The 15676-nt window shown below is 48.8% G+C and overlaps 1 protein-coding gene across 2 annotated transcripts in view; it reads left to right on the forward strand.

The window, feature by feature from the left end:
• Positions 1–15676, forward strand: part of COQ8A (coenzyme Q8A) — a 42983-nt gene that overhangs the window by 25042 nt on the left and 2265 nt on the right. The window contains exons 6-14 of one of the 2 annotated variants that reach the window (XM_041425111.1): positions 4124–4178; positions 4324–4391; positions 7947–8032; positions 9218–9358; positions 10452–10533; positions 11903–11996; positions 12810–12951; positions 14395–14502; positions 15182–15247. In XM_041425111.1, the coding sequence (XP_041281045.1) occupies positions 4124–4178; positions 4324–4391; positions 7947–8032; positions 9218–9358; positions 10452–10533; positions 11903–11996; positions 12810–12951; positions 14395–14502; positions 15182–15247 (842 nt within the window). Of the gene's footprint in view, positions 1–4123; positions 4179–4268; positions 4392–7946; positions 8033–9217; positions 9359–10451; positions 10534–11902; positions 11997–12809; positions 12952–14394; positions 14503–15181; positions 15248–15676 lie in introns of both variants that reach the window. The other variant, XM_041425110.1, reaches the window with a different exon arrangement.

Raw genomic sequence — 15676 nt, forward strand, 5'->3', positions numbered from 1 at the left:
CTACAGCCCCTAGCTAGTGTCCTTGGGTGTGTTTTCCACTGTATTTTAGAGTGGTGGGTAAGGCTCCATGAGTGAGAGCTCTCTCCATGGGCTCTGCTGCTGCAGAAATGCACAGCAGGGGATAGGTACACAGTGGGAGTCCAAGACTCCATTTTCTTACTGTTCTTCTGACAGTACCAGCCTGAGCTGTTTTGGGGGGAAATCTCATGACATAAGTACCTTTACTTTTCTTTAAAAATACCTCTGCACCCCTTTCCTGATTTCAGCTTGAGGCATTTGTTCCCAAGTTTTGTGGCTGCTAGCACCATGAGTTTGGGCTGAGACCTGTCTCTTTGGAGAATGACATATTGTCCTGTTCCTGGGAAGCTGCTGGAGGATGTAATTTCTCTCCCTACTGCTGCAATATTAATGGTAACTTCTTGGCACTCCAGACTTAAACAAGTGGGATGTGTGTGTATGCTCAAAGGCATGCCTAAGAATTTCACACTCTCACTGGCATCCAGGAGTAATGAGGAAGAGTTTTCTCTTGGTTGCCTTCCTCTTGCCTGGGTAGTACAAAGTGAAGTGTCTTTACACCTTTAAAATGGAGTTAGAAACACTGGTCCTTTAATCCCAACCCCTTAGCTAGACACTCCTGAGCTACACATGATCCTGATAGCACAGCTTGTACTTCTTCTTTCCGTTGCTGTTATCACAGGGACTGCAAATTCCTACTCTCCTGCACATTCTCTAGCAATTGGGCTAGTGCTGATCTGTTTTTTCCTGCTCAGCTTCCCCATCTTTGTTTACCAGCCACAGGACCCTTCTCTCCCTACTTTGGATTGTCTCTTTTTCCATAAACAATTCACTTCTTAGGGACTTAGCCTAGAACAAATATGTCTGGTGCAAGAATTGGTGAATTTCTTCCTTTTCTGTCCAAGCCTGATGTCCTGGACATAAATTCATTCTTCTGCCAAATTCTTGTAAGGTGCAGGTTTTTTTATTGTTAGATTTTTTTGTTTGTTTGTTTGTTTTTAATGTTAAGGCCCTAATGCTGCCATCTTTAAGTGGTTTGGCTCATCTTATCTTGTTAAAAAGAGGATTGACTGACTTGATTTCCAGTTTGAATTTTCCTGGTAGGCTGAAAACCTCCTCTGTCACTGGTGACCTTGATGGCAGCCTCAGTATTTAAAGTGTGTATGTAAATAGACATTTGTATGTAAATACAGTAGAAGGCCTACACAGGGTGGGAATGGGAAAACAGAATAAATTCCCAGGAATTAGAATGAGAGTGCCCAAATAAACAGCTGCTGTTACAAGTATAGAGACTGGGTTCAAGGACAACTTTGTCACTTATTAATAATCTGTCTCGGGCAGTTCTTCAGGCACTGCACAAATGCCAGGCTGGACAGGGCCCTGGCAGGCTGGCACTTAGCCTGGATTTGGACACAGGGGGATTTTCTTATGAAAAGCAGTAATGCAATATTCTTGGGTTGTCAGTCTCAAGTGCTTAGGCCATGTTCTTAAATATTCCTTTGCCCCAAAGTTTCTGTGGGAGATAGTCCTAAAACAAATACAAAGTCTAGTCACTAGTTCTCCATTTGACAGTGGCAAAGAAGGTGGAAAAAGTGTGATGCAGCAGTGAGTTGCACACAGGTTTGGAAAGGTTCATGCTGATTCTGAATTTGAAAAGGAAAAAAAAATAAAAGTGGGTCAAGCACTAGGGAGGGTGTCTGCCTGCCTGTCCTGTGGAAGAACTCACAGGTCCAGGCACTGCGGCTGCAGGAGACTTAATTTCTGAGGTGTCCATGTTGCCACAGCTTGTATATGACTTCTGTTTGCCTTTTTCCCTTTCCCTAGTGAAATAGGTGAAACCAGCTTTGTCATCTGAAGATGGGGAAGAAATAATGTGAGGCACCAAAAGGTGCCAGTCATCTTTTGGGTAAAATGTTAACTCACTGAAAATTGATACATTTTTTCATGAACTTGTGGTGGCTTTTATCCCCACTTCCTTTCCACCCAGCCTTGGAAAGCTGTGTCTGTTTTCTCTCTGTTTGCCATTGACACAGTACTGCTTTTCACTCTTGCTTCCAGGTCACCTTCTTGTTCATGCACACTTGTACCAAAGTACAAGCAAGAGCTGCTCCCGTGCTGTTGGGCTGCCTGGTGATCAGGTATTGCCCCTGGAGGCTTGACTTCAGTGAGAAGCCTGCCAGGAGGAGAGAATTTGGGACTGTCTGTGTTTGGCTCTTTCTCTGATAAGAGTTAAAATTGTCAGGGTTCACTGGCTTCTGGATGTGGCTTTAATCATTAACTGACCTCTTTATTCTGCTGCTGACTCAAAGGAGGATGTTTTTGTGTGCAGTGGTGTGAAGGGAGATAGGGCTTTGATTCAGTACTTTCCCTAGGTCCTGTGTGTCATCTCATACAGGGATCTGCCTCATCATTGCTAAGGATACAGTTTTCCTGAGGGGACACTTGAGAGACAGCTTTTCAAGAGTATAAAGCCAGATCCTTCTGCCCTGCGTAGCTCTATCTGTTCAGCCTCTAAGTCTCCTTACATCCATTATCCAGAGCAAAATGTGTTCCAAGGATTGCAATGTGCTGGAAATGGTGAATTCTGGACCTGTCCTGTTTTTCCATATCTTGCTCTCAAGAGCAGGATGGCTGTCCAGTGTACTTCTGGTGTTTTTATTCCTTACATCCTTGACTTAGGACAGGGATTTTTAAAGAGAATGTCCCATCCTGCTGCTATCCCACAAAACAGGTGAAAGAAAGAGGGGGGATGAAGGGCAGGAGAGCAGCCTGTACCTGACACATCTGTGCTCTGCCAGCGGAGAGTTCTGTGGAATCACTTCTGCAGGGAAGGTCTGTAAGCAGTCCAGCTGCTTGCAGGGACTGAAGGGTATCTGTCAGATCAGTAACATGCTTGGCACCTCCAGAAAATGGTACCAAGTTGTGGGAGCTACCAGAGTTTAGACAGCAGCTACTTCAGTCTGTCTCTTTCTCCTGTGCCCTGGCCAGTCTGAGTCCCTCTGTGTACCTTCCTGAGAGCTGCCAGGAGATGGAGAGGATCTCTGGCTGCTCTAGTCAGCACATGACACACCAGTAATTTCCATCTCCTGCCTGAGATCTTCAGGGCTGTTTTCATCTGCTGTGTGCCTTTTTGGGTTCTGCTTATTGTTTATGGGGGCTCAGCTGTTCTGTGTTCTGTTCCTCTAAAGTATTCTAAGAACAATGTAGCTGCAAGATCAGCATATGAGCTGCGAGCTCTGCAGCCTGGCTGCAAGGCCGGACCTTGCTCCTGCTTGGCTGGCTGTCAGCAGGAGCTGATCTGCAGCCCCAGCAGAAGAGGTGGGTGGGTGTCTGCCTGCCCCCTCTGTCCCTGTTCTACTGGGCATTGCCCTGGATGGTAGTTCTGGGCTGCTTCTCCCAAAGGGACCACAAACTACAATCAGGGTCTCCTTCCCCTCTCCCTTAATAAAAAAAAAATAAAAATAAAGTGAAGTGCTTCTTATGCCACACAATCCCCCTGTTGCATACTTGGAGCTGTGGCACTGGTGTGTACATGGCTGTGTGACCTCTCTGAGCCTGTCAGACATCAGGCTTTACACATGCTTGGGGACAGGAATGTGTGTGTTTGAGTGGGTATATTTTGGCCTTGTTGTGTGTAGGCTTCCACATTAAGGGGTTGGAAGAGGCCTGTTGGTCTGTGCCAGTGTTCTTCCAGGGCTTTTGAGGATTCCCCCTGGTGGCTCTCTCCCACTGCCCTTCTGAGGCTATGGCTGTGCTGCAGCCCGTGGTGTGGGACTCAAGACACCTTTGCACAGTGTTTTAGGCTGTGCTGGCTGGCACAGTGAGTTCAAGCACCAACATCTACCCAGGCTCCCAGACAGTTTGCAGAGCAGCACATTCTTGGAGGCTGTAACTTGCTGCTCCTGGCCCTCAAGCCAACAATGTCAAAGTTGTCCCAAGATATACAATGCAGTCCTTGCCCCTGGGTTACAGTGAAGGCACACAGTGTAGTCCTGGTTTGATTTGCCCAGGGAAGGGCAAATCTCCTGTTGAATGTGGACTAACAGAGTGGAGTGGGCTGGCCAAGGTAAGGGTGTTCTTCACTCATACTCTCTCTCCTTACCCTCAGGGAAGAAAGCAGTGATGGATTCCAGCCCGTTCCTGTCAGAGGCCAATGCAGAAAGGATCGTGAGGAAATGTGGACTAACAGTGGAGTGGGCTTGCCAAGGTAAGTAAGGGTGTTCTTCACTCATACTCCCTCTCCTTGCCCTCAGGGAAGAAAGCAGTGATGGATTCCAGCCCGTTCCTGTCAGAGGCCAATGCAGAAAGGATCGTGAGGACCTTGTGCAAGGTCCGGGGAGCAGCACTGAAGCTGGGACAGATGCTAAGCATTCAAGGTAAGTGGGAGCACAGGTCCTCAGCTGTCCTTAGTGCTGTCAGGTGTGACACAGGGTCAGCTGTCTGCAATCACGCAGTGTCAAGTGAATGTGGAGACTCTGAACAAATGGCTTTTGCCTGTAAGAGCAGTGATGGAAATGTTTGAGTTCCATCTAATCCCAGTATGAAATAAATAGGTGGATGCACTTAGACACCACTACTCTCTTAATGTCCTTATTGTAACTGAAATTGGTTGACAATAGGGTGATACTGTGAATTTTAGTGTCTATGTAACAAGCAATTGTTAAGAAGCAGAGCTGTATTACACTCTAATTGCAGGTGTCCTGCTAGAAAGGAGGAGGGTGACAACAAGAATGTGATCCTGTTCTTTGTTCACCAGAAGTGGTCAAGGTTATATCCACAGTACTCTCCCATTATAGCAACCTGATTGTGGTTTACATGCTCTGTGGGCACTGAAGCTTTACTGGAAAGGCCAGTACAGCTGATAATCTTATCAGCCATAAAACACTTGTTTCCATCCTGAGAAGACTTCAAACTGCTACTTAACCCATCAAGCTCTGAGGCCAGTGACCACAGGTGAAGGCATGAGTGACATCAGTGTCTGCACTAAACTCTTAGGGAGTTGGCAGGTGTGCTCTGTTCAAACCCTATCTGGATCTTTCCAATCTGCCTTCCTGCCCAGCTTGATAGGGAAGGAAAGAACCAGCCAAAAATAGCTGTGAGACTTGTCTGGAAATAGCTTTCGATATGTTTCTGAAATTGAGTAAGTGTCTGAGTGTTTGAAGTACTCACTTTGCTTGGCTTCTGCTTCTACTTGAATTTTTGTAGGTATCAACTGATGAGACTGGATCTAGTAGAGCATTAAATACTTTGGGCTTGTCAACAAAACAAGATCAGTTCACTGTCCCAGAGAGCCCTGATTGGCATTTCATTTGCTAATCAATTGGTTTAGGTGGTTGCCAGGCTGATGGCCACCTGGCAGAGCCTAGTGGGAGGCATCAGCTGCTGTGTCAAAGGCTGCCACCCACATGCTGTTTTCTCGCCCTCCAGAAACTGCCAGGTGCCACTGATGGCTCACAGGGCAGATCCAGGAGGAGCTCCTGTGCTCCTTGCTTTCCAGTGCCTCTGGTACGTGGACTGAGCAAGCCATGCCTGGAAATCAGCTCTGCAGTTAAACTCATCTTCCGTAGGTGGGATTGATTTCAGATTCTTGGGACACCACTGAGTTGTGCCTGCTGTGTGACCAAGGTTGGTCACAGCTGCCCTAGGCCTGATGTCAGTGCAGAGGAGGGAGCTATGAAAGGCTGTCTCTGAGGAGCAGAAATGTTCTGGATTTTTATAACTTGCCTGCTGTCTGCTAATGTTACGGTGCTCTGGCAGGAGTGTCAAATACTTGGTGATTGACTTCACTCTGGTGTCAGGAACAGCCTCCAGCAACCTCGGTGGTTGTACCCAGCCCTCATTTGGAGTCGTGCTGTAAGTGTGTGGACTCTGCTGTGCCTGGCAAGAGCACAGGCCCATAGTGACCTTGCTGGGGGACAGCTGTGGGGAGATAAATCACACAATGCACAGTGTCTGTTTCTTGTGGTGGCTGTTTGGACAGGAGGGTTTCACGCAGGTCCTGCCACTTCGTGGGCTTCTCTGGGGCCTGGTGAGTTTGAATTCACTGCTTACTTCTGTCAGCAGGCCTGGGTGCTGGGGGCAGGGGCTCCCTGTAGCTGAGCACAAGTCACAAAGCAATTTCCTTAAAACCCCTGACATCTGTTGTGCCTCCCTGATGTGGGAGTCAGTGGATTTGTTAGGGACCCACATTCCTAAAGATCATGCACAGAAAAGATGCCAAATGCCCCCAGTCATCCTGTGTTCTGGGAGATGGTGGAAAGGCAGCTGCATTTGCCAGCTGAGAGCGCCCTACCTTGGCTCCTGCTTCGTGTTTTGTTCCAGTAAGGCCTCAGCAGCTGACCACAAAGACGTAAAACCTTATTCATCAGCATGTTGTAAGCCTGGCAGAGCTGCTTCCACAGCAAGACTGATTTTTGACATTGCTGCTGAGTTTCTGTACAGTCAGCCTGGACTTGCAGGTTCCTTGGCTATTTGACGTTGTGGTCATGAACAAAGGGTGGGGGTGGTCAAGCAAGGATGGATGCCCTCCCAGACTAGGGTTGAAACCCCTTGAGAGGTTTATGGATGTCAGCAGTGAGCAGAATGAAGGAAGTTGATCCTGAATGCCTGTGGCAGATGCTGATGCTTTGACACAAACAGCTTTTGGGAGTCACTCATAGTGAGATCCATTCTCCTTTTGCCCAATCACCCTTGGCAGTGCAGGTGACACATTGCAGCATGGTGGTTAATACCTTCACACAGCCCAGAGAATATTTTTAAGCATGTTCAGAGGCTGGGCAGTGATACACCATCAGTGACAGAGCAGGTGTTTCTTTCAGGGTTCGCAGTGCACACGCAAATGCAATGTCTCACCTTCCTGCGGGTTTGTAACGTCACAGCAGGAGCTCCACTCACTGTTCCTGCAAAGCGTGCTCCTCTCAAAAACTCCTGTTCGTTCCACAGTGGGGTTTTATTAGTACTTTTAAATGCTGCTATGGCTTCAGTAGGAATTTGTAAACAATGCTGAGTGTTAATGTCACATCTCTGCATTATTTATCTTTTTTCTCCATTCCTTTCCACCCTTCTTCCCAGGACAGTCCTCTTAAGGTCACTGTTTGTTTCTAGTTTCCTGGGATAGACATAAGGTGGTTCATGCATGTGTATTTAGAGAGGAACAATAAATTTTTGTTTGAATGCCACAATTGCATGTGCAGGTTCAGTTCTCAGGATCAAGGCTTGTCGCCTGGATTTTTCCAGTGTTGGTAGAGCAGCAGATAAATCTGATTCCTCTATAATCATTTATGAAATGAAAAGTTGGCCAGCAGTGGTAGTTTTTCTCTGAGTTGTTGTAGAAGCCTTTGCTCAAGCAGAGGACTAATCTTTGAAGATGCCTCAGCTCCTCCTCTTATAATTATAAATATTTGCTTGCTAAATACTTCTGACTTAAAGTTTGGGCTCAGCTGTGTTCTCTGCTGCCCACTTGTAGTTGCTCTGCATTTGGTCAGTTGTTTACAGTAGCAGATGCTGAATCCTGATTTCTCCTAGAGTTCAGTACTTGTGTAAGTGGTGTTTTACCATTGCACAGCATTCTAGAGGAGCTGCTGCCCCTTAAAATGAACTGGATTAAACCACATTGGGAACCTTGGTTGGGATGGCTCTCCAGGGGTCCCTTGTGTGACCTGCATTTCCATGAGGCAGTGGCTCTCCTAGACCTGGATGCTGTACTGCTGCCAGGCAGAAGATGGGCTGGTGTGTGACAGAGGCAGAGCCCTCTGCTCTTGGGTCTGTGCAGCCTGTCACCACACCAAAAGAATTAAAGAATTACTTCTAAAACCTTCACTGGGGTGTGCCTGGGGCAGGACAGCCTGACTTGCCTGAATGCAGGAGCACATTTCTTTGTGTGTTGAAGGATGCAATGCCTGCACTGACTGCTGTGTGCTTTCCCTTGGCAGATGATGCTTTCATCAACCCCCATCTCCAGAGGATTTTTGAGCGTGTGCGTCAGAGTGCCGACTTCATGCCAATAAAGCAGATGATGGTGAGGAATATTCCTGAGTGTCAGGGAAAGAGACAATGGACAGAAAAAATGTCACCTGTGACATGCCCTAGTAAGGGAGGTGGATGGGGATTTTACAGAATATTTCAATAATGTTATATATTTTCAGTTGGTCTTTTCTCTCAAAGAATTGGAAGTTTGGGTCTAGACAGAGGGGAAAAAAATGTGGGAGTTCTTCACTTCAAAAGCCAGCCTTTAAGGGGAAATGAAAATTGTGTGTAGAATATTTCAATAATGTTTCATATTTTCAGTTGGGGGTAACGTGTGATTCCTTCTCTCAATTATGTGCTGTCTTTTCTCTCAAAAAATTGGAAGTTTGAGTCTAGACAGGGGAAAAAAATGTGGGAGTTCTTCATGTCCTGAGATTAATGTTGATATGGAGCAGGATGCTGCCAGGAATATGGTTATAGGGTCTTGTTGAGTGTAGCTTCCTCTTGTGTTTCCTCTTCTCTTTCTTGTGGGTCTCAAGGTGGTGTCTAGATATGTCTACATCCCATTTTAGAAACAGACTTACAAGCCTCTTTCTGATGGAAAATTAACAGCAGCTTTGTCCTTACCATGTTCGTTAACTTGCCATCAAGAAAACACAGAATGAAGTTTGCTTCCCCCAGTGTATATGTTCTCTGTAAATTAACATGTAAAGGGTGATGCCAAAGGAACTGCCAGCACTGCTTATCTTCTGAAAGACACTAAGCAGAGCTAGAACTTAAATATGACAGTCTGGCAGGGTAGCAAAAAAAGATGTTAAAGCAGGCTGTGATGTTTAATTGTCAATATTGCCTTAAAGAGAGTCATGCCTGGATTGCTTCTCTTCAGCTTGGCAGGATGATGAAAGAGGAGAAATAGCTGACTCATTTTCTTGCTCATTTTCTAGAAGATAGCAAGTGGCACCTATAAGGGGATGTTTGTATGCCAAGGCAGTGGTGTTTGTGTTCAAGATTTCTGTCCCTTAGGGCAGAGGCCCACAGAGATCTGATCAGCACCTGTTCAGTGCTAGGGCAGCATTGCTGGCTGGAGCACTCCTTGCCTTGGTGTGCAATGACAAGGCACAGAGGAAAGCAGGTTATAGGTACTCAGAACTCAGTCACCCTGGAGGAACATGATTTCCAAGACTGAAAGTCTTAAATCTTTGCTTCCCATACCCTGATCCTTTCTATTTGTTTGTAGAAAACTCTGAACAACGATCTGGGCCCCAACTGGAGGGATAAACTGGAGTCCTTTGAAGAACGCCCCTTTGCTGCTGCTTCAATTGGTCAGGTTCATCTGGCACGCTTGAAAAACGGGAAAGAAGTTGCCATGAAAATCCAGGTGAGCTTTACAGATCAGCCATGTCTTGTTCGTGCTCATAGAAGGGCAGGGGAGCTATGTGTGTACTGCTAGAGAAATAAGAAACATTTGAATGGAAGTGAAGATGTGATGTCTTACGTAGTGCAATCCAAGTGGAAAACACAGGAAAGGTTTTGCAGTTTGAGCCAGTCTGAGTCCAGATGAGCAGGAGACATCCCACAGTATTTTCACTTCAGTATGGGATAATGGTGCTGAGGGACTGCTTGTATTTTTAGGGCTGTATGGGAGGGTCCCACTTGCTCCCTAGGTCAGTCCCCTTTCTGGGATGTGGACATGCCCCAGGCCCCTTTCTGGGGTCAGCAACCTCAGGTGGCTGTTTCCAACAAAATGACATTCTAGAGCTAAAGCCCCTGGTACACCATGGTTTGTAATCCCAAGGAGTGAGGTCCCTTGCTGACTGAGTATCCCAGGCAAAGCTGGTCAACTCATTGGTGGGTTTTTGTAGTATGGGGCGACTTTAGAAATAGTATCAATGGGTGTCTTCTGAAGCCATTTGTGTCCCAAGTACTCTCTGAAGTCAGGCCAAGGTAACAGCAGCAGAAACTCAACCCTCTGGCATCAGCACACATTTTCTTCAGCAGTGCAGGCTCCTTCCCTTCTTGACAGACAGGGTGAGAACAGGATGAGGTGCCTTTGCCAGGACTGGGCTGGGGCCTCACCACTTGCCCTGCTGCTGGGAATGACACACTGGGGCTTGCAGGGGTGTGTGCTTTCAGCTGTGGGAGGGAAATGACTGACTGCCATGGCTGTGGTGAGATTTGTGTGTCTGAGAACCCATCATGTGTTGGAAGAATTCCCACCAGAGGATCTGAAGAAGCCATTCTGATTGCAAGGAGCTGCATCTTAGCCTTCCTGTGCGTCCCCTGGTTTAGATGCTGGGCTTTGAGTAAGCTTTTAGAGGAGGGCTGTGTGGCTCAGGAATGCCCTGGCCCATTGCCAGGCTGTAGGTGGCTGTGATGTGGGGGCAGTGGATGCTGAGCCAGGTGTTTTTATCATGCCCTGTACAACCAGGCCATCTAATCTCAACACTGCTCTCTCCCATTCTGTCCCACAGTACCCTGGAGTCGCCCAGAGCATCAACAGTGATGTCAACAACCTGATGGCTGTCCTGAGCATGAGCAATATTCTCCCTGAAGGTAAAAAGACAGAGATCCTGGCAGGCCCTGTGTTCCCAGTGGTGCAGGTCGAGTTCTGCCAAACCTGTCAATGAGCACATTTCATGTGTCCCTCCAAAGACTGGGGGAAAGGGACTTAAGGATACTAAGTCTGCCCAGGAGCAGATTTCCTGCAGAAAGCAGGAGAGGCAGCAGATGTGGGCAGAGGGTGCAGGGCCAGCTCGGGGAGCCATGCTCTGTTCCCCTGTTCTGCTGCAGAGCTGCTGCTGCCTTTGCTGGGGCAGGTGCCTGCTCCAGTGCCCACTTGGTGGGGTGGGAAGTGCACCTGTGTGTTTGCTGGCCATGTGTATGCACACACCTGCAGAGTAACCTGCACTTGTCTCTGTGTGTTCTCTACAGAGACAGACCCATAGGGATTCTTGGCAAAATATAAAAGTGCCTGGGAATAATCACTTTTGGTGGCTTTCTAGGCTTGGAGTGTGGGCAGTGTTCAGGCAAGGTAGTCTTGCTTTGTCCCGTTACTTTCTGGTACATTTGGCACAACTCATTCTTCTCTGTGTTCCCTTATAGCTTTCCATGCCTGCCATTCTGTGCTCTTCCCAGATGTTCTCTGTTCTTTCAGAGCTGTGGAGAACTGTCTGACTTAGAACCTGCTCAGTCCCAGCACATGGATAAGTCCCTTTTCTCACAGGGAATGCAGTACTTAATACTCCTTTTTCCAAATCTGTGCCTGCAGCAGCTGTAAATATTAGTGGGACTGTACAAATGCTGCTCTGAAATCAGGCTGGGTGCTGACAAAATCTGGCACTGTTCTCTCTGGTGGCTGGGCAGGGCCCTGCAGAGGTTGCTGCAGCCCCAGCTATGTCTGGCCCAAGAAGTAAATTGGTTTTCCAAATTCAAGACTAAGAAGACTGGGCTTGGCCTCTCAGGCCCTGGCTACGTGCTGCTGCTGCAGTGCACTGTATTAGTCATGCTGACTGTTTCTACCTGGCAGTGCCTGCTGCCACTTGGAGGCAGAAAGGGAGCTGTTCTTGCTGCTTTTGCCCAGTGTTTGGGTGCTTGTCTTTGGTGTGTGTCCCTGCACAGCCACGCCAATGGCAGGAATGGACAGTTTGGGCCGTGGGGTGGCAGCTGGGAGATGACAGAGCTCTGCTGCACAAAGCAGTGCTGTGGCTGTACCTTGACTTAGGAGCAGCTGTGTAGCCTGGGCCTGTGATTACTGCACAACCTGCACCTAGCTGGAACTACACCGTGGCTCTCTGGGGCCTCCTGTACTCCTCAGCTCAGTTGGCTGGACAGCAGGCTGCTCCTCAGCTGCAGCTCTGGAAAGCTTAGCCTGAGGAGATCCTTTTTTCTAAGCCTGCTCTCTCCTGTGCTGTTTGACTTTCAGGTTTGTTCCCAGAGCACTTGATTGAAGTCGTGAGCAGAGAGCTGGCCCTGGAGTGTGACTACCTGAGAGAAGCTGCCTGTGCAAGGAAATTCCAGTATGTTCCCACCATTGCCTTGAGCCCCTTCTCTGTGTGTGTGTGTGAGAGAGGCTCCCCACCACCCCTAAACTTCAGGGATGGTGGGGAGCTGACTGCTGTGCCCTGCCATGTGGGGAAGGATGCATGCTTGTGGCCTGAGCTGTCCCCCAAAATCACCACCTGGTCTCAGCTGGGCATGGCTTCATTCAGCTGAACTGTGATCACCTCCTCCCATCCAAGTCTGTGTATTGTGCCACATGTGAAGGTGCTGCAGGAGCTCCTAGGCTGGGTTGCAGTGCTCTTCCACGTGCTCTTACCTCAGCCTGTTGTTAACTTCTCCCATCTTTCAGCCTAGAGGTTTTCAGTTCAGCTCTCTTAAACCAGTTACCACCACCAGTGTGCCTGCTCCCTTGGCTTGCCATAGCATCCAGATTATTTTTACATGGTGGCTGGATGCTCTTTCTGTCCTGGGGCAGAACTGCCCCTGTGGTACTGCTGTCCTTGGCAAAGCAATTCTTCCATGTGTGTAGTCTGGTCCCTAAAGCCAAGTGGGATAAGCAAAAGAGCTCAGTGCCCCTTGATGCACCGGCCTGGAACCTTCTTAGTATCACTGCTCTGGCAGGAGATGTGACCTCAGGAGCTGGCAGCAGCTGTAAGTCACTGGCAGGGTTTCTGCTGACTTAATCCCTACTGTAATTGTGAGGAAAACATATCCTGGCAGCCCCAGCAGGGTGTGGGGAGAGGCTGGTCAAGGGCTGTGTGAGGTGTTGCTGATGGGTCTGTCTGCTCTCAGGGGTCTGAAACCTCTTCCTCTCCTTTCTCCATCCCTAGGGAGCTGCTGAAAGACCACCCCTTCTTTTATGTACCAAGAGTAATAGATGAGCTGTGCAGCAAGCACGTGCTGACCACAGAGCTGGTGTCTGGCTTTCCCTTGGATCAAGCTGAAGGACTGAGCCAGGAGATTCGAAATGAGGTAAATTGGGCATGTTGGGTTTCTGCCCTTGCTCAGAGCCTGTCCATGACTGCCAGACTGGGGGATGCCTTGTGGCACAGCGAACTCTGGCCAGGGCTGGAGTCAGGGACTGTCTGGAGCCTCTAGGAGGAATTGTTTAGGGAAGGTAGCAGTGACACTGGAGTCTCCCCAGGCTTCTTTGGGCCTTGCAGGGAGGGGTTGGAGGGGGTGAATGGCAAGGGCAGCTGAAGGGGAGGTAGCCTCACTGTGTGATGCCATTTCTGATGACCTTAAGTTTGGGGGGACTGTCAGTAAGGGCAAAGGGGTCTTATGCAGCTGCTCTTCTGGGCAGGATTGCAGAATCATCCCAGTGCAAGCAGTTGGGTGTCATCCCTGCAGGAATGACCTGTGCTGCACAGGGCTGCTGGAAAAGTACCTGTCAGTAAACAAAAGCAAGGATGTGGGGATAGGTGGGTGTTGGTGCTGAATATAGCCAGGGATTGGAGTGCTGTGGTGGGACAAGCAGCTGTTCTAGTAGCAGAAATAACTGTCCTGGTATTTGGATGTGTGTGTGTGAGCTGTCAGCTGTTTAGTCACTGGGGAAGAGGGCAGAGTCTGTTCCTCTAGTTAAACAGATCTCAGTGTCACGTTAGATTTGAAGCCGTGCCAGAGCTGTCTGGCTATTCTTAGGGACTGTCCCAGCAATGAGCTGCTCTATCACCAGGACTCATTTAAAAGGCTGTGAGCTGGGGTGCTGCTGCAGGAGCAGCTCTTCTTTCCTGTAAGCCACTGGCCTGGCTGACCCTCTGCCTTCTGGCCCAAATAGCAGTGTCCTGTAGCAGGGCTGGTGCTCTTGCATTTGGTGCTCTCTTCCTTCCACCTTGGAGATGATGTTTCACTCAGCTTTGCAGAAGCTGGAGAGCGGCAGAGTGAGGCTGGCATTTCTGCTGAACAGGCTCCAGCTTAGCAATTCTCACAGAAAAGCTCTGCTGGAGTTTGTAATTCAGCAGGGGGGTTTTCAGGGACTGCTACTCTTGCTTCTCTGTGCCTGTCGGTCCCAAGGTGTGGCTCTGCTGCTTCTCTCCCAAGCTGGGTCAGTGCTGAGCCCACAGGAGTGCTTGCTGGGTCTGGTATCATACAAGATTCCCATTCTTGCAGCCAGCCAGTGTGTAGTCAGTGCTGGAAAGTTAAAAGGCAGGACCAGAATGCAGTTGGATGAGCTCTGGAGCATCTGTGCCATCTTCTAAGGACGTCCCATGGCAGGGGTGGGCTGGGAGTTGCTGGTGTTGTGGTGAGAGGTGTTCCTTCAGCTCTGCAGGAGTGTGGCAGCATAGAGCAGATGGTTCCTGCTGGTGTGGCAATGTGTTCCCTGTCTGCTGATGCCTGCTCTAAGTTACAGGTGTGAGCAGGGGTCGCTGCCCTCCTGACTTGTTTCTTGTTTCTTGTTTCTCCTGGTCCTGCAAGATCTGTCACAACATCCTGGTGCTGTGCCTGCGGGAGCTGTTTGAGTTCCGGTACATGCAGACTGACCCCAACTGGTCCAACTTCTTCTATGACCCACAGCTGCACAAGGTAAGCCTGAGCAGCCACTGTTCTGCCTATACAAACATTCGTTTTCACCAGCTTTTGATTATTCCTCACTCCCACTCCGCACTTAATGAGTCCTGACTGAGATTCTCTCAGTTTCCTGTCCTTGAGGATGGGCAGATAGCACAGGGAAACCTCCCTTTGCCACTTGCCCTCACTAGGGCTCAGTAGGAAAGCAGGGCTGCTGTAACCCTGGCCCTTGAGCAGTCACAGCTGCTTCCTTAACATCAGGATCTGTTTGGAGATGGTCAGTGGGAAGCTGCAGCAGGCAGTGCTCTACCAGGAGACATCTGATCCCAGGACTCTTCAGTTAAATGCTCTTGTGCTGTGCTGAAGATAAGGGTAGCAATTCCTGCTCATTGATGCAGATGGAATTGCTTTTTATTCCTGAGGTCTGTGCAGCAACGTGCTGGGGAAAGGTTCAGTGCTGCTCTGTCCCTGCACGTGGAGCCTGAGCGGAGCTGCCAGCAGAGCAGTGTGGGCACTGGGCATTGGCCTCAGCCCTGTACTGGTGCAGACTGGGAATAAAGGAGTCAGAGGCAGTTGGGATGCAGAGGAGAGCTGGGAAAGCCAGCTGAGCTTCCTGAAGAAATCAGGAGCATTCTTAAGATCAGCTTCTACCAGAGTGGTTGACTCTAATACAAATGCCTTTGTCCATTTCCAGGTGGCCCTGCTGGACTTTGGAGCAACACGAGGGTTTGATGAGAAGTTCACTGATGTCTACATAGAGGTGAGGGCTTGCACTGTGTCCTAGAGAGCTGCACTTGATTTTGCAAATACTCTTATCTCTTAGCTGTTATCACTTTGTACTGGAATACACTTTGGGTGTGGAGGGAAGCAGGGCTGGAGGCAGGAGAGCAGTCTCTGTTCCTGTTTCATCCCTTGCCACGGCTGTCTGCATGTGTGCTGCAAGCTGCTGGCTCTCTGAGGTGGGATGTTCACAAAAGGCAACTGCAGTGATGCTTGCTGGGGGCCTTGGGCAGCAGGCTGTATCAGAGCACTCACAATTCTGTGATTTTTATATGAGGATATGCAGGAGTTGCTTGTTCCCCACCTCTTCCTGAGATTTTCAGGTTTTCCACAGATAGATGAATTGATGTGAAGTCAAACATGCTTACTTTGTGCTCATCATGTTCTGCACGTGGTAACTGAGCTGCCA

This window comes from Onychostruthus taczanowskii, unplaced genomic scaffold (assembly GCF_017590055.1).
Source record: "Onychostruthus taczanowskii isolate IOZ18803 unplaced genomic scaffold, ASM1759005v1 scaffold87, whole genome shotgun sequence".
NCBI classification, from domain to species: Eukaryota; Metazoa; Chordata; class Aves; order Passeriformes; family Passeridae; genus Onychostruthus; species Onychostruthus taczanowskii.